Source organism: Dendrobates tinctorius, unplaced genomic scaffold (assembly GCF_039654945.1).
Source record: "Dendrobates tinctorius isolate UK_male_01 unplaced genomic scaffold, ASM3965494v1 ptg000049l, whole genome shotgun sequence".
Classification (NCBI taxonomy): domain Eukaryota; kingdom Metazoa; phylum Chordata; class Amphibia; order Anura; family Dendrobatidae; genus Dendrobates; species Dendrobates tinctorius.
Window position 1 is genome coordinate 23,281,434 of NW_027361717.1, and position 19,462 is coordinate 23,300,895.

General features: G+C 45.8%; 1 protein-coding gene across 1 annotated transcript in view; it reads right to left on the reverse strand.

Annotated features, from left to right (window-relative positions):
* The window catches only part of LOC141091143 (saxiphilin-like), a 174,411-nt gene that overhangs the window by 32,563 nt on the left and 122,386 nt on the right, over positions 1-19,462 (reverse strand). Inside the window, exon 16 of the mRNA XM_073576540.1 lies at positions 15,718-15,868. Coding sequence (XP_073432641.1) covers positions 15,718-15,868 — 151 coding nt within the window. The remainder of the gene's footprint in view (positions 1-15,717; positions 15,869-19,462) is intronic.

Here is a 19,462-nt window from a genome sequence, read left to right on the forward strand (position 1 = left end):
AGATTCACCCATCTCACTTCTGATTTATGCACAAAACCGACAGATAGAAACAGCCGGTTGTACTATTCCAGCTGTCACACTAGAGCAACTAAACAGTCCTTACAATTCAATATTCATTTAATTCCATTAAAAGGGAAAGGTGTTGTCTAGACAGGTCAAAAAGAATCCAACATTCTAACGCGCTTCTGGCTGTTGCACTTAGTCTTAGAATATTCTACGACTAATGGCTACGGCCAGAAATGCATTAGAATGTTGGATTCTTTTTAACCTGTCTAGACAACACCTTTCCCTTTTAATGGAATAAAACAAAAATCGAATTTTATTCATATTCAGCCTATGGATCATTTTCCCCTTTTTTTGTAATCTTGCCTGAAGGAGCCTCTGTGCTCTGAAAGCTTGCAAACATATTATTTTCTGGTTAGCCAATAAAGGTATCACTCCATGAATACTTTTGTCATCATTGGGCAGAAAAGTATTCGCATCACAATATAATTTGATATTGTACATCAAATCCACATCCTATAACACCGGTCTTTTATATTCTACCAAAAATCCACAAATTTCATTCATCATGCTGTGAGTTATCATCTCTATATCAATGATATTTTTTAATTTGGATCGGGACGCCCTATTCATTACTATCATTTCATTCAAATCTGAATTCTATTCTCCCTGAGCTCCAGTTCACAATACACCACAGTACTGACCAGATTTACTTTTTGGACACTATGGTACACAAGGATATTTGTGGTTGCCTTACTACGGACCTGTTTACCAAACTGATTGCAATAGCCTCCTACACTACTCAAGTAGCCACTCTAAAGCAACCAAGAATAGTCTTCCTCGCTCCTAGTTCCAAAGGGTGTCCAGGATAGTCACGGATCCTGATTTACTCCATACCCAACTTGATGACATGGCACAAATTCAGGGACAAACATTACCCTTAGAGACTACTGGAATAAAAAAATTCACACCTTGACCCCACAATCTCCTCCTCCGTGTCTACTGACTAAGGAAGGGGTGCCGTTTGTTCACACCCACCACCCCCTCATGCCTAAGGATTCATTCCATTATCAGAAAACACTGGCCACTAGAGTTGAGCGAAACGGGTCTGTCAATTTCAAAAGTCGCCGACTTTTGGCAAAGTCGGGTTTCATGAAACGAAACCCGACCCTAGGATGAGGTCGGCCACGAGGTCGGCGACTTACGCGCCAAAGTCGCGTTTCAAAAGTTTGTTTTGTACTCTTTTTCAGCCAATCAGGATCCACAGACACTGTGGGCAACGTGATGACATAGGCACGGGTCACCACCATCTTTCAGAAGGGCATGCAAGTGATTGGCTTGCTTTGGTGGGCGTCACAGGGGGTATAAAAGGGCGTGCACGCCGACCGCCATCTTACTTCTGCCGATCTTAGCATAGGGAGAGGTTGCTGCTGATTCTGTAGGGAGAGCGTTAGGCAGGGAAGAAGAAAAAAAAACTGCTTCTGCTGCTAGCGATTGTGCCTGTACAACACACCAGTCACTGTGTGTGCAGTGCAAGGGGAGGCTATATTGTGGTGTATCAGTGGTGTTGGTTGTTGGGCTGCCTTCTAAGGCTTCCTGACAGCTGCATTGCTGTTTACCCACTGCTCTGCAAACTGCTTTTTTAAAAGCAATCCCAATTTTTTTTTTGTCCTGCTGAGGTACTGAGCTGCAAACTGCTTTTTTAAAAGCAATCCCAATTTTTTTTTTTTGTCCTGCTGAGGTACTGAGCGTGCATTTTTTCACACCATACACCGGTGTACGCTCCTCACACAGTACCATGTAACGGCTGTTATCACAGCCACAGTGAAGCTATCTGTGTCACTCTGTGAGGATAAGTCAAGGACATGTTCCGTTCTTACAGACCTGCACTCTAGGGAGATTCCTACTCTGCCCAATTCTACATACACCTTGTAGTTTGTGATACACTAGCCAATTTCTGCCTGTGACATAGCGCTGTGATATTCAGTGGGCCTCACACAATCCAAAAGTGTCCAGTGTCCACAAGTGTCTGCAGACATTCAAAATCTCCCTTATCCTCTAGTCACTTTGGTCACAGCTGTGCCATCGAGCCTGTGACATAGCGCTCAGATATTCAGTGGGCCTCACACAATCCAAAAGTGTCCAGTGTCCACAAGTGTGTGCAGAAATTCAAAATCTCACTTATCCTCTAGTCACTTTGGTCACAGCTGTGCCATCGAGCCTGTGACATAGCGCTCAGATATTCAGTGGGTCTCACACAATCCAAAAGTGTCCAGTGTCCACAAGTGTCTGCAGAAATTCAAAATCTCACTTATCCTCTAGTCACTTTGGTCACAGCTGTGCCATCGAGCCTGTGACATAGCGCTCAGATATTCAGTGGGCCTCACAATCCAAAAGTGTCCAGTGTCTGCAGAAATTCAAAATCTCACTTATCCTCTAGTCACTTTGGTCACAGCTGTGCCATCGAGCCTGTGACATAGCGCTCAGATATTCAGTGGGCCTCACACAATCCAAAAGTGTCCAGTGTCCACAAGTGTCTGCAGAAATTCAAAATCTCACTTATCCTCTAGTCACTTTGGTCACAGCTGTGCCATCGAGCCTGTGACATAGCGCTCAGATATTCAGTGGGCCTCACACAATCCAAAAGTGTCCAGTGTCTGCAGAAATTCAAAATCTCACTTATCCTCTAGTCACTTTGGTCACAGCTGTGCCATCGAGCCTGTGACATAGCGCTCAGATATTCAGTGGGCCTCACACAATCCAAAAGTGTCCAGTGTCCACAAGTGTCTGCAGAAATTCAAAATCTCCCTTATCCTCTAGTCACTTTGGTCACAGCTGTGCCATCGAGCCTGTGACATAGCGCTCAGATATTCAGTGGGCCTCACACAATCCAAAAGTGTCCAGTGTCCACAAGTGTCTGCAGAAATTCAAAATCTCACTTATCCTCTAGTCACTTTGGTCACAGCTGTGCCATCGAGCCTGTGACATAGCGCTCAGATATTCAGTGGGCCTCACACAATCCAAAAGTGTCCAGTGTCTGCAGAAATTCAAAATCTCACTTATCCTCTAGTCACTTTGGTCACAGCTGTGCCATCGAGCCTGTGACATAGCGCTCAGATATTCAGTGGGCCTCACACAATCCAAAAGTGTCCAGTGTCCACAAGTGTCTGCAGAAATTCAAAATCTCACTTATCCTCTAGTCACTTTGGTCACAGCTGTGCCATCGAGCCTGTGACATAGCGCTCAGATCTTCAGTGGGCCTCACACAATCCAAAAGTGTCCAGTGTCTGCAGAAATTCAAAATCTCACTTATCCTCTAGTCACTTTGGTCACAGCTGTGCCATCGAGCCTGTGACATAGCGCTCAGATACTCAGTGGGCCTCACACAATCCAAAAATGTCCAGTGTCCAGTAGTGTGAGCAGAAATTCAAAATCTCCCCTGTCCTATAGACACCTTGTACCTTGTTTTACATTACTATATAGTTTGTTGGATTTTGTCTACATTTCTACCAAAAATGAGGAAGACTGGTGGAAGAGGCCATGGAATTGGGCGGGGGTTGGCAGCTGGTAATGATGGTGTTGGTGGTGGATCTGATGGTAGTGGCAAGAGCAAAATAGGACCGAATGCAGGAGGTGTTGAGCCTGCGTCATCGTCTGGCTCCATAAGGCTTCGAAGGCTTAGTTATCTAGGAGTTGGCAAACCGCTTTTAAAGCCAGAGCATCAGGAAAAAGTTTTGTCTTACATTGCTGACTCAGCCTCCAGCTCTATCGCCTCCTCTTCTTCAGTTGTAAAAAGTAAAAGCACTGAGTCGTCATTGGAGGCTCATGTTCATGAACCACACCTTTCCTTGTGTCCTTCACCCCAACCAAGATTAAAGGATGACGCAGGCCATACTACTGATTACTCCATGGAGCTGTTTTCACATACCATGCCTGGATTATCAAGTCAAATTATGAATTACCCAGGCCAAGATGAATCTGACATGGAGTGCAGTGATGCACAGCCGCTGATGGATGATTCTGCTGGTACATTCACTCAGAGCACTACATTGTCCTCGCAGTGTACAGAGCCAGATTCTGACCCTGATGAGACTCAGGTGCCCCTTCCCGCACACTATACCACCATACACGGTGACACAGAGGAAGGTGCACATGACATTGAAGAGGAGGTGATGGATGACCCAGTTGTTGACCCAGATTGGCATCCATTGGGGGAAGAGGGTGCTGCTTCCAATAGCTCAGATGAGGAGCATCCACAGCAGACAGCGACATCGCAACAGCTGTTATCTGGCAGGCCCGGAGCACTACAAAGACAGGTTCCAAAATTCAAAAGAGTTGCTGGACAGCTTGTCCAGAGGGTCAAAAGGTCACAGCGTGCTAGGCTGCAAAATGTCTGCCAAAGTAGGAAGAGTGCAGTGTGGCACTTTTTTGAACAAAATCCTCATGATCAGGCCAAGGTTATCTGTAAGAAGTGCGCAAAGACCTTAAGCCTAGGGAAAAATCTGAAAAATTTGAATACCAGTTGCATGCTTAGACATTTAACCACCATGCACTTGCAAGCGTGGACACAACACCAAACCTCAAGTGCCACATGTGCAACTGATCACAACGAAGGTAGTCAGCAACGCTACATTGTTTCCCCCACTGTAAGCCCACCGGTTAGCACAGCAGCAAATGTTGAGGTGTCGTTGCAAGGCCACAGCAGTCAGGGAATCCCACTGTTATATCAACGAAAGACTGATTCTAGGCCATCAGAAAGAACACCAACTCCATCACCATCATCAACCCTCTCTCAGTCCGCCCTGTCCACCGCTACTTCCACCATATGCAGCTCTCAAGTCCAGCTCACCCTCCCAGACACTATGAGTAGGTCAAGAAAGTACTCAGTCTCTCATCCGCGTACACTGGGTTTGAACGCCCACATTGCCAAACTAATCTCGTTTGAGATGATGCCCTTTCGGTTGGTGGAAAGCGCAGCTTTCCGGGAACTCATGGCCTATGCAGTACCACGCTATGACCTACCCAGTCGCCACTTCTTCTCTCGCAAAGCCATCCCAGCCCTCCACCATCATGTGAAAGACCGCATTGTCCATGCACTCAAGCAGTCAGTGAGCGGAAAGGTGCACCTCACAACTGATGCATGGTCCAGTCGGCATGGCCAGGGACGTTACGTGTCCATCACTGCGCACTGGGTTAATGTGGTGGATGCAGGGTCCACAGGGGACAGCGGTGGTGGGACAGTGCTGCCTAGCCCACGGTATAGGAAACAGTTGGCTGTAGGCGTTCGACCCTCCTCCTCCTCCTCCTCCTCCAGAAGCGAAAGCTCGTCCACAGAGCGCAGTCGTACGAGCACTCCATCTGCAGCTGCCACTGTTGCACACGAGGTGTCCCCCTATCGAGCAGCTAGTGGAAAGCGTCAGCAGGCTGTGTTGCAGATGATGTGTTTGGGCGACAGACACACCGCCGAGGTGCTGGCCGAGTACTTGAAGCGACAAACTGAGTCATGGCTGGGTAGTGTACATCTTGAGGCAGGCAAGGTAGTTAGTGATAACGGCCGTAATTTTGTGGCAGCCATAGCCCTTTCAAAACTCAGCCACATACCTTGCTTGGCTCACACCTTGAACCTGGTGGTGCAGTGCTTCCTCAAAAATTATCCGGAGTTAACAGCCTTGCTCCAGAAGGAGCGAAGACTGTGCGCGCACATCCGCCGGTCGCCTGTACACTCCGTTCGTATGCAGAAGCTGCAGCGATTGCTCCACCTTCCCAACCACCCTGCACATGGTGGAGCGGCTGTGCGAGCAGAGGCAGGCCATAATGCATTTGTGGGAGGATACACGGCCAGGCGCTTTGAGAGCAGACATGGAGTTGACAGGTGTGCAGTGGTCGAAGCTGAAAGACCTCTGTAAAGTCCTTCAGTGTTTTGAGGAATGCACACGGCTGGTAAGCGCAGACGACACCATCCTAAGCATGAGCATCCCACTTATGCGTCTGCTCATGCAAACTTTGACGCACCTTAAGGAGCAGGCTTCTGCAGCCAATGTTGATGAGGAGGAAGAGGAGGAGGGAATCCTTGATGACATTCAGCCATTGTCTGCTCAGGGACCTCTCCTGGACGAGGTGGAGGAAGAAGAGGAGGAGGAGGAGGAGGATGATGGGGATGATTATTTAGGGGAGGAGGATGCATCTCGTGGGGCAAGTGAAAATGTTGGCGTGGCAAGGTCTGGTACAGGGTTTGTGCGTGACTGGAGGGATGTGGATTTGCCAGAAAGTGCTCCTCCAACCAGCACTCGCAGTGCATCATTGACACCGGGAACATTGGCCCATATGTCAGATTATGCCTTGCAGATCCTAAAAAGGGACCCCCGCATTGCCAAAATGATGAACGATGATGACTACTGGTTGGCCAGAATCCTGGATCCACGCTATAAAGGCAAATTACAAAACATCATGCCACAGGAGAACCTTGACCTAATATTGGCTAATAAACAAGCAACTCTGGTAAATCGGTTGCTTGAGGCATTCCCAGCACACAGCAGCGGTGATGGTTCTCACACGAGCCGTACGGGTCGGGGCAGCTTGGCAGAGGTGTCCGTGGTGCACACAGCAGAAGTGGCGTTGGAGACAGGGGTTTCATGACAATGTTGTGGACTGATTTTTCAAGTACCGCTCACACAACTGGTAATACTGCATCGATGGAAAGTGACAGGAGACAGCAGTTGTCAACTATGGTTACAAACTACTTTTCCTCCCATATCGATGTTCTCCCACACAGGTCATTCCCCTTTGACTATTGGGCCGCTAAACTGGACACCTGGCCTGAATTGGCACAATATGCCTTACAGGAGCTCGCTTGCCCAGCTGCAAGTGTGCTATCGGAAAGAGTCTTCAGTGCAGCTGGATCAATCCTGACAGAAAAAAGGACCCGTCTGTCAACCCAAATTGTGGATGATCTAACCTTCATTAAAATGAACCATGCATGGGTTTCCAAGGATTTTGTCCCACCTTCCCCTGATGACACATAGGGTGACAGAAAAATGGCTTGCTTTGGTCCACCTCTTCCTGGGACTTGACCTATTTCGCCTTTTGCATCAGCTGAATGTCCAACATCAACATATGCCACTTTCAAAAACTCCCTAACTGTGCTGCCTCCCCCCCATGGCCGGGGTCACCACCTAGCGCACGACACCGTGCGAGTGCCGTTGCCCTGGACAGGTGGGTAGGCCGACTCTTGGGCGCGGGCACTGGCACAGGGTCCCTCATAGTGCAATCAAGTGTCTCTGACGGTGGTGGTGCACACCCGCCGTCAGACACACCGCCGTACTATGAGGGGCCCAGTGCCAGTACCGACGCCCACGAGTGGGCCCCCCTTGCTTGGGCAGGGCCCCAGCATTTGCAATTTTTACCTCTCCCTGCTCCTCCGCTGTGTAGTCTGGGTCGTCAAATCCATACTGTGCCTGACACCATTTGAGCCTGCCTCCTGATGTATAGACATATATTTTGAATGTGTACGCTATCCATACATGTTATCTGGGGATACGGTACCCTTTCTAACCTTTGTGCAATCACGTGCAATCCATACTGGGCCTAACACCGTCTGAGCCTGCCTCCTGATGTATAGACATATATTTTGAATGTGTATGCTATCCATACATGTTATCTGGGGATACGGTACCCTTTCTAACCTTTGTGCAATCACGTGCAATCCATACTGGGCCTAACACTGTCTGAGCCTGCCTCCTGATGTATAGACATATATTTTGAATGTGTACGCTATCCATACATGTTATCTGGGGATACGGTACCCTTTCTAACCTTTGTGCAATCACGTGCAATCCATACTGGGCCTAACACCGTCTGAGCCTGCCTCCTGATGTATAGACATATATTTTGAATGTGTACGCTATCCATACATGTTATCTGGGGATACGGTACCCTTTCTAACCTTTGTGCAATCACGTGCAATCCATACTGGGCCTAACACCATCTGAGCCTGCCTCCTGATGTATAGACATATATTTTGAATGTGTACGCTATCCATACATGTTATCTGGGGATACGGTACCCTTTCTAACCTTTGTGCAATCACGTGCAATCCATACTGGGCCTAACACCGTCTGAGCCTGCCTCCTGATGTATAGACATATATTTTGAATGTGTACGCTATCCATACATGTTATCTGGGGATACGGTACCATTTCTAACCTTTGTGCAATCACGTGCAATCCATACTGGGCCTAACACCGTCTGAGCCTGCCTCCTGATGTATAGACATATATTTTGAATGTGTACGCTATCCATACATGTTATCTGGGGATACGGTACCCTTTCTCACCTTTGTGCAATCACGTGTAATCCATACTGGGCGTGAGAACGGCTGGCGAGCTGTTAAGCAAGCTACAGCACCTGTGGTTTGCACACGTAAGTTTTTCATTTTTTCAGGAATGACGGTTAGGCCTAATTCCGGAACTGCGGTTGACCTGCACTTACTGGGAAATCATTGTTCGCGGGTAATAATTGTAATCAGTGATCCCCATCACTAACGTTGTTCAGCGGGTTATCTGCACCTGTAAGCGACAAACGCTGGCCTTTTCAGTGTAGCGCACATGCAGCCACGGACATGTAAGGGCATGACACACCAGTTATTGGCCAATCTCATGTGCCAGAGTCTCACGTGTCCCTCTAGTAAACCGGACTCGGACCGCGGGGCATGACGGAGTCTCGTTTGTTAACGGAATTAAGCTTGCAATGTGTGCATCTGTTCTGTAGCTGGCATGGTTGAGGTTTCCCAGGTGGAGTCGAATTTATCCGTAGGCTCCACTCCTGGTGGTGCCCTTCTGGACATTCCTTTAAGGTTCAGCTTTGCAACCATACTGCCCACGTAAAACAAACACTTTGCCTTCATGAACGCTGTTTGGAGGGTCATGACTCGTGGGAATAACGCCGCCCAATCAGTTAACCTGCTAGAGAGATCGTTCGTTGCTCCCAAGCATGACATCACACTCCCTAGGAAGAAGGTAATGCCACTGTGGCGACCGTACTCCTGGGGGCGACACAAGTGCACTGATGCCCAGCCACTGCTCGATGAATCTGCTGGTACATTGACTCAGACCACTACATTCCCCTCGCACGCTACACGGCCTGAATCTGACCCTGATGAAACTCAGGTTACCCTTCCCATATACAGTTCTTACACGGTGACAAAGAGGAAGCTGCAGATGAAAGTGCAGGTTCGGCCCACCCGCCATCAGACACACCACCGTACTATCAGGGGCCCTGTGCCAGTGCCGTCGCCAACGAGTGGGCCCCCCCTGCTTGCTCAGGATCACAGCAGTTGCAAAGTTGAAATACTGTGCAGTGAGATGGAAGATGGGGACGACGAGGAGTCCAGACAAGTACAGGGATTCCCTAGCGAGGAGACTTATTTGATTGTTTTCAATGTTGGGACAGCAATTTTTGGGGAGCACTATACTCTGGAGAATGATAGATGGGGCCCACCATACACTGGAACATTCCAAAGGTGGACATCAGACACTGGAGCAGCATTTACAGGGCCCATTATACACTAGAGCATTAGAAATGGGGCCCATTATGTTTGGAGCATTATTTGGGCCCATAAGACAGTGGAGCTTCATCCATGGGGACCAACATATACTGTAGCATTATGTGGAGCTCATCATATACTGTTTCAAACATTATATGGTACCAATGATTCTGTATGGAGAAATAGATGGGCCTCGTCATGAGATGTAAAAAGTGAAGTATTTTTCATTGTACTATACCGCTATTTCTCTGCCGTGTCGGAGCATGATGAGTTGTGGTATGTGTTAAAGGGGCGCTCTTTCGCCCAGGGCACATGAAAACCTGGAGCCAGCCCTCCCCCCCACAACTGTAGCCAAATAACCCCCATTTTTCAGTGCGTAACTTGTATTATGAAGTTAATTAAGGTTGACAAGCTTAAGTAAGAAGAATTGATGCTTTTGGCATTCAAATGGGCACTGTTGGTGTGTTTCCTGTCCTCCTCTCACTGCCGACTTTTATTCACCATTGACTTACATTGGGTTTCGTGTTTCGGGACGACCCCGACTTTTCCCTATAATCGGACGATCTTGCTCGACCCGACTTTTGGAAAAGTCGGGTTTCACGAAACGAAACGCGTCCCTAAAAATCCAAAAGTCGCTCAACTCTACTGGCCACTTCTTTCCCAGGCATACCCTAATATCGAATGTTTCAACATGCACACATTGATGTGTAACAGAAGGTCTCCCAACATTAGGGACAAACTTGTTTGGGCTGATATAGGGAGTGCACGTCCCACCACCACCCAACGGCTACTGACTACAAGCCGACAAGACACTTTTGCGTGCCTTAATTGTGCTGCTTTTTCCAATGTAATAAAATCTGACAGTATCACCCATCCTAGATCTGGAAAATCATATCCCATCCAAATCATATCCCATCCTGTGACTCAAATTTTGTGGTCTACATTATAAAATGTCCGTGTGGTGTTCTGTATGTCGGGGAAACTACCTAACACGTTAAAGACCAGATTGCTAGCCAGAAATCAAGCATACGCTGTGGAAAAACATGGCTGCCCTTAATGGATCTGGGTTGCCCTCCCAGGGCCGTGGGGTACTCGGTACCGGGTCGGGGTCGGCGGAATGTGTCACAGCAGCGGTGACCCGGTCCGTGGCCCTGGGCGCCCAATTAACAGAGGAGGTTTGAATGGTGGAATGTAATTAATGGAATAGTTCGTGACGCCACCTGTGGTGTTCGGCAAGTGAGATGTTGAGCTGACGCTGCGTGCAGATGCATGGGGCTGGTGGTGTGTTGCAGCCAAGATGGTGAAGCTCCCCACAGGTGGAGCTGTAGCCCCAGGGCAGTGTTGATGTAGGGGTAGAGGAGAGGCACAAGCGGTGTAGAAGCTGGTACCCAGATGTAGCGGTGCTGGGTGTGTTGGCGCAAGAATCAATGGAGGACACCAGGGCTTGCAGTTCCAAAGCTTTACTCACAGTCTGTAGTACACACAGGTGCCTGCCTCCGTGCTGTGTCCTCCGGGTCAGGGACTCAATCAACCTCCAGGTCAGATGGAATGCTCCCTTCCAACGCTCCGCCAACATGTGCCTTCCTGAATGTCTCCTCTTATAGCGACTTTAAGTGTGAAGTACTCCCAGTACTGAGTTACACTGGAGTGCCTCCTGACAGATGTTCACAAGAACTCTACTTGTACGGCAGACAGCTGTAGCCTGCTTCGGGGACTTACTCCTGAGTCCCGGCTCACTATCAAGGTTGCTGTTGTGCCCCCAAGTCTTAGATGGGAGTAGTGCATTTACAGCCCACTACTCCACCGGAGTCTGCTCCACCGATGTCTCCTGTAGAACCATTAGTATCCATACAACCTCGGGGACCGGGCCCCGACCTTGCGCTTAGAACTTCTAGGCAGGGTTCTTCCTCTAACCCACGTCCTCTGTTCCCGTTTACTCCTACGTTCCGTACTAGTCTTTCCTTCTTATGGAAGATCAGGTTTCAGTTCAATGTCTTTCTCCTTCTTTCCATTCCCGTGCCAGCAGACCCAGGTCACTGTGATCTGCTGCAGCACCTCCTTCCTCCATGCCTCTCTCAGGGATCTTCTTTCCTCACTCCTCTCTGAGTGACTCACCGACTGACCTCAAATCCTAACCCTTCCCGCTCTTTTATGTATTCTAACTCCACCCGCCTCCCAGCACGTTTCGTGTTCCAAGCAGGGAGCCACCAAAGGTGCTCTGCTACACTCCAAGCAGGGAGCCGCAATGTGGCTTTGCTGAGAACTACCGTGTTGTGTAGGATGCAGGTGTTGGAGCGTGGTCAGGAGCCTCCAACTTACCTGGATGGTGGGGCACCACACCTCAGGAGGAGGTGCAGTACCTCTGTGGCGACTGAGCCTCAGGGGCGCCACAGATCATTTTTCCAAACAAAGACACATGGTGGCACAATTAAAATTTCAAGTCATCGAACAAGTTCCACAACCCAGGAGGGAGGAAATCACATTAAACTACTTAAATCCAGAGAAACTTTCTGGATACACACACTTGAGACCCTGGCACCCAAAGGCCTTAAAAGAGAAATTGAATGGCTTTTATGAATGATATTTAACCATGCCTTTTGCTTGTCTTGCAGACATGTTGACCTTTTACTTCACTAGGTGAGTTTTCACTTCTTCCTGGCCCTCGAGGTATCCACCATTAGTGACATACCTTTAATTTTACAGTTATCTCTTCCATAGGACATGCCTCATAAAGTACGCTTTGCCCCCTCTCCTGGTTACCAATATGCATGCGCAGCTACAATTCTCCTGCCAGCACCGCTTGAATTTCCGGTCTGGCGATCATCACCACGCTATTTACATCCCCTTCCCTGCCTATGTGAGAATGCCAGCACAGAAGCCAGGCACGGGAGCGCCGCTATATGTACCCTCACAGCCAGGTAAATGCTCTTTGTTACTTTTATATGTCCCCCCCCTCCCCTCCTCGCTACAATAAAGTAATACACTGATAAGTTACATTGGTATATTACAGCTCTGATGGCTAACAGTTCTAGGTACCTTTCCATAGTCAACAGGTACACCATAGTTATTATCGGGACTACCAATAACATAACCACTATTCCTTACACTTTGGACCTTCCAGGGATTCCAAAATTATATGTCTCACATGCTTCATACAAATTGGACCAAGGTAATCTATGATAAAACATATGTCTATATTCTCTCTCCTCCGTCCTTTCTGTAATATAGGGATTGGCTATTGAGTCTCCCAACAAACTGACTAGTAATGATTTATGTCTTTTAAATCAATTTTTTTATTTTTATTTTTTATTGTTTATTTTGGACCTTGATGTGTTGCAAAGATCTGAGCCCTTTATAACCCATGCAACTTGTTGGCTGTTTTTGTTATTCTTTCATAATTATTCTCCATTGACCTGATGTACACTGGAATAATTAATTATATGTATTATATTTACCTGATATGCTGTTTTCTTGTCTTCCAGTGACTCTACGATTAAGACCCGCGAGGGTCAAAACGTCGGTGTTTCAGTTGCTTTGTACCATTTTCACATTTATTTTTTAGCTTTATTTTGCTCCATTTAATTTATTTTTGGTATATTTAGTTATATTTTCTGCAATAAACAATCACTATTTTTGCAAGACATGTCGTGGTTCCAGTGGAAAATGCTGCCCCTCTCTTTTTCTCTATGACCTGTTCAACCTTCTCTCCTGTATGTTGCGTTACTGCAGAATTATAGCTCACCTCCATGCCTCTATCTATCAGGTCAGGATGCTACCTGCGTGTTCTGGAGCTTGGTGTCCTGCCATACCTTTGTGCTGTGAACTACCTCTCAGCTTCAATTCTGCTACATCGTTGTTCCAGCACTGCTACATTGTAACACATCTCTGCTACAACTCAGTAATGACACTTTTACATTGTTGTATCCTCTCCGCTACATCATATTTCCAACCCTGCTATATCGTAATGACAACTGTGCTGTATTATTCTAACAACTGGTTAGAAACTTCTAATCCAGCTCTGCTAGAAGAGTTATTGTTTCAACTCTGCTACATCAGCTTGACATCTGGTCTACAGCCCACTACTTCATCTTGCTGCTCTGCGGCCTCCTGCCTGTGATGTTCTAGAACTGCTCTCCTGGACCTGGGGCTTCGAGGATCCACTTCACCAGTGAGACATAACAGCTGATGTTTCCTTTCTGGGATCATTTTTGCATTATTTTCTTCAGACTTCTCATTCTTTCTTATATTCCTTACACAACTTGTGCCCAAACACGTCTTTGTCTACATATTTTCTTTACATTGCACCAATCCCATGTTACACCATTTCCACACCAAACTAGGTATATTGCTTTTGTTGGAACAAGAGAATCAAGATGTTGACCAGCAGAACAGTTGTGATTCTGTGAATGATCCAGTGTGTACATCGGCCTCCACTATCACAATACGTCATGTTGAACGCATACACATCACAGTTATTTGCAGAGAAACAAACAACTGACTGGAAGGAAAGATTAAAATGGAAAGCAGCGCAAAACTATAAAATCGTTCTCATGACTAAGGCCCAATAACAACCACACTGTACAAACCACACCAGGGGAACGGATCTTAGTTAAAAATCACCCTAAAAAACATTACACAGACATTGAACTCAGTAGATTTTTTTCCATATACTTATGTACAGTTAGGTCCAGAAATATTTGGACAGCAACACAAGTTTTGTCATTTTAGATGTTTACCAAAACATATTCAAGATGCAGTTATATGATCAATATATGGGCTTAAGGGCATGTCACACTAAGAGATATCGCTAGCAATATCGCTATAACTAGTGACGTTATAGCGATATTGCTAGCGATATCGCTGTGTGTGATACTTACCTACGACCGGCTCCCCCGCTGGTTATCGCTGATCGCGCGAGAACGTTCAGGACTGTTTCTCGTCGTCAGCTTCCTGTGGCGCTTTCTGCTGTGAAGACGAGCGACTCATGGAGCCGGGCGGGAGGACGCAGGATCGCCTGGTGTGACAGGTAAGTAGCGATCCCCGTCCCCAGCGATGTCGCTAGTGAGATCTGCCTATGTGGCAGCTCACTAGCGACTACTTAGCGATGTACCAGCGATCCTGACCGCGTCATATCGCTGGTCGGGATCGCTGGTACATCGCTAAGTGTGACAGTACCTTTAAACTGCAGACTCTCAGCTTTAATTTGAGGGTATTCGCATCCTAACTGGAGTAAGGGTTTAGGAATTAAAGCTCTTTAATATGTAGCTGTCTCTTTTTAACGGGATTAAAAATTATTGGTCAATATATCTCAAAAGCTCCTTAAGGGGTTGCATGGGCTATTCCCTCATTAACCTATCATCAATTAAGCAGATAAGAGGTCTGGAGCTGATTCCAGGAGTGGCATTTACATATGAAAGCTGTTGCTGTGAACCCACAACATGCAGTCAAAGGAGCTCTCAATGGAAGGAAAACAAACCATCATTAGGTTGAAAAAAAATGAGGAAATACATCAAAGAGATAGCAGAAATGTTAGGAGTGGCCAAATCAACAGTTTGGTACATTCCGCAAAAAAAGAGTGCATTAGTTAGCTTGAGAAATCAAAAAGTAACACTTGGCTTGAGAAAGACACCGATCTGACACAGAAACGTGTTGGTATTAATAAAAACCGTTTTGGAATCCCAAGGGTCTTCATTCCCGCATCGCAACCCGTCTAAACATGCCAGCTTCCATTTTTGCTTTGACTGGAATATTGACATTATATGCTTTTGACATACAGTGGCAATTAAGAGGTTAAACTGAGGCAATTAAAGTTAGCTTTCATTGCATCAGTTACTGTCAGGTATGTAATACAGCCAGCACCCACGCTGTACAGAGTAAGAAACCCTCCTAAGACCATTATATTGATAGCTTATGATGACCCCATCCTTCACTAAAGGATTAAATCCAGTTCCTTCAGTACACTCATCACATCCATTTTGTCTGCTATTATTTTAGTTTATATTGTGGTTGAAATCATTTGTGGGATATGCAAACCAATCTCTTAACAGAATGTGGAATTTTCTGCATCCTATGAATTTTCTATCTCCATATAATACAGACCCAAGAACCGGCCTTCACTACATGTAAAATGACAAGAGCAGGATGGATAGGATGATCCTACTAGACTATTTTACCTGACGGCCCCTTCATTGCCGTAATACGCCTCTTTGTCGCTTAGAGAACATTTCGTATTTGCCTCGGTGTTTTGTGGATCACCAATACACAGTTTGCAGAGATTGGAACCAACGGGGGATCCTGGAGCGCAGCTCTGACTGAAGTAGGAACCTATTGAGGACATAAATATATCAACATGTTCATTTATTTTCTCAGCAGTATTATCAGATCCAACCAGCCATAAATTACAAACAGTCCATAAAAACACGGAACTTTTGGCTACAAATCAGAGTAAAATCTTGATGAGTCCATGATATCTATCACCATTGGAAAAACTTGTACTTCCAATAATATTTGTGTGGGAATATAATCAGCGTTATCGGGGCTAAGAGCAAGTTTTCCCACTTAGAATTCACAATACTAATCGTTGTGCATTACAGAATTTGAAATAGATTTTGTAATAAATTTTGTAGCTGATTTCACTCTGCATTACACCCAGTCCTAAGCATTAATTATCGAAAATTATTATGAATATCTTGGTGTCTAAATTATCCATAAATAAACAGGAGTTACCTGTTTTGCGATATCTCATAATGTCATATATACCAGACATTTCAGAAGTCTTGATCATTTGATATTTCTGCTTTTAGTTCTTCCATCTTGTTGGTCAGGCTTCTGGCGTTTGCGAGCATGCAGTTTAGAGGATTTTGTTTTGTTCCAATCTCCTCCCTGTGGATTGTTTTAGAAATTTTCTTACCTCTCTTCTGAGTATGTTGTCTTGGGTCTTCTTTGCCGCATCTCATTTCCTTCATCAGTATATTTTCTGGCTTAATGTTTGAGTCTAAAGTTTTTCTTCCTGTCCCCTCTTCTTCTAGTTTAATGCCCTCCTGATTAGGGTAAAGAGTCTTCTGGCAAATGTGTGTTTCCTAGGTTTGTTGAGGTGCACTCCGTCTCTGGCGAGGAGTCCGTTGTACAGGTAATTCACACCGTGGTCCGAATCTTTGTTGACTGCACCATCGTCTTAACCAGTTGTTCGCAACAATGATCCTGTTCCATCTCCTGGTGCCATGCTCATCTACCAGAAGGATAGAAGAAAAAACTACCTGTGCATCCAGTTCCTTTACTTTCTTCCCCAACGCATCAAAGTCCTTGCAGATTGTCGGTAGGTCCTTCATTGCCCTGTCATTGGTGCCAACATGTGTCAGAAGAAATGGGTGGACATCCTTGGAAATGATGAGCTTTGGTATCATATCAGTCATATCCTTGATTTACACACCTGGGAGGCAGCATACTTCTCTTGCGGTTATGTCCAGTCTGCAGATGGCTGCTTCTGTGCCTCTCAGTAGTGAGTCTCCCACCACTACCACTCATCTTTGCTTCTTGTCTGTACTTTTTGTTGTAACTTCTGGGTGTTGGTGTGTGCCCTATTCTTCTTTGCCAGCTGGTAGTGCCTCATTCTTAGGTGTGCCATCTTCGTCCTCCACAAGGCCTTGGTATCAGTTTCTCAGTTGTATGGTTGGAGATGTCTCCGTGGTCTTCTTGCTTCTTTTGGTCACATGCTTCCACTCGTTTGCTTTTGGAGGTTATCTCACACTTTCTTCACCTTCTGTGACCAGTAGAGATGCTTCTATTCTGTCTAAGAAGTCTTAATTTATTTTCCTTGATTAGTTTGAAAGTTGAAATTCTTTCTTCCAGACCCCGCACGTCTTCTTCTAAAAGGGCCAGTAGTCTACACTTCTGGCAGGTGAAGTTGGATTCTTCTTCTGGTCGATCTGTGAACATGTAGCACATGTTGCAGCCCACCATGTACGTTGTCACATCTGCCATGTTGCTCCTAGATCCTGCTGACTTGCTGTGTGTCTTCTTTCTTGTGTAATCTACTGTGTGTAACCTTCTAGTGTAATCTGCCAAGCTTTCTTGCAATAATGTCCTAGAGGCAAAAAATATGGCGCGTGGTTTGGCGATGCTTTCAAAGCAGCTGGTCCCGGCTGTACCCAATGATCTTCTTGCTGAGGGAGACTCTTTGCTTTTCCCAGAAGGCACCTGGAATATTCAAATTGTTCTCTTCAAGCTTCAATCCCTGGTTTGGTGATACTTTCCAAGCAGTTGGTCTCAGAAGTAACCACACTTCAAGGGTGTGGTTGGGGATGTTAAATGTTCAACTACTATGTTTTTTTGTCTGCTGTGTGTATGGAGACAGAAAAGTCTCCAGGTAGTAGCTTCAGTGGGAGCTGAAGTGTACTGGATCTTGAGCTAGTGAAGCCTGTAGATATTTGGACTGTGCTATAGTTTTTGCCAGAAAGGCCATGTTTATTTTTTTAAATCTTTACATGGTTTATGTCGTGCTTAATAAACCAGCAGGCTTTTGACGCAAGATGTGTTCCTTTGCCTACCTTTGAAAGCAGCTGAATGAGTCAACCTACTACAAGCTGATAGAGATATACAGTATATACAGCTGATACAGATGTACAATGTATACAGCTGATACAAATATACAGTATACACAGCTGATACAGATGTACAGTAAATACAGCTGATATAGGTATACACTACCGTTCAAAAGTTTAGGGTCTCTTAGAAATTTCCTTTTTGAAAGAATAGTACATTTTTTTCCAATGAAGCTAATATTAAATGATTAAGAAATACTCTCTATACATTGTTAATGTGGTAAATGACTATTCTAGCTGCAAACGTCTGGTTTGTAATGCAATATCTTCATAGGTGTATAGAGGCCCATTTCCAAGAACCATCACTGCAGTGTTCTTATGGTACTTTGTGTTTGCTAACTATGTAAGAAGGCTATTGGATTCTTAGAATACCCTTGAAAACCCTTGTGCAAGTATGTTAGCACAGCTGAAAACAGTTTGGCTGATTAGAGAAGCTTTAAACATGACATTCCTTTGAGCTAGTTGAGAATCTGGAGCATTACATTTGTTGGATCCATTAAACTCTCAAAATGGCCAAAAAAAAGGACTTTCATGTGAAACTTGACAGTCTATTCTTGATCTTACAAATGAAGGTTATTCCATGCGAGAAACTGCCAAGAAACTGAAAATTTCCTACAACGGTGTGTACTACTCCCTTCAGAGGAGAGCACAAACAGGCTCTAACCAGAGTAGAAAGAGAAGTGGGAGGCCCCGCTACACAACTGAGCAACAAGACAAGTACATTAGAGTCTATAGTTTGAGAAATAGACGCCTCACAGGTCCTCAACTGGCAGCTTCTTTAAATAGTACACGCAAAACGCCAGTGTCGAAGTCTACAGTGAAGAGGCGACTCCGGGATGCTGGCCTTCAGGGCAAAGTGGCAAAGAAAAAGCCATATCTGAGACTGGCTAATAAAAGGAAAAGATTAACATGGGCAAAAGAACACAGACATTGGACAGAAGAAGATTGGTAAAAAGTGTTATGGATAGACGAATCCAAGTTTGAGGTGTTGGGATCACACAGAAGAACATTTGCGAGACGCAGAACAACAGAAAAGATGCTGAAATAGTGCCTGACGCCATCTGTCAAGCATGGTGGAGGTAATGTGATGGTCTGGGGTTGCTTTGGTGCTGGTAAAGTGGGAGATTTGTACAAGGTAAAAGGGATTTTGAATAAGGAAGGTTATCACTCCATTTTGCACCACCATGCCATACCCTGTGGACAGCGCTTGATTGGAGCCAATTTCATCCTACAACAGGACAATGACCCAAAGCACACCTCCAAATTATGCAAGAACTATTTAGGGAAGAAGCAGGCAGCTGGTATTCTATCGGTAATG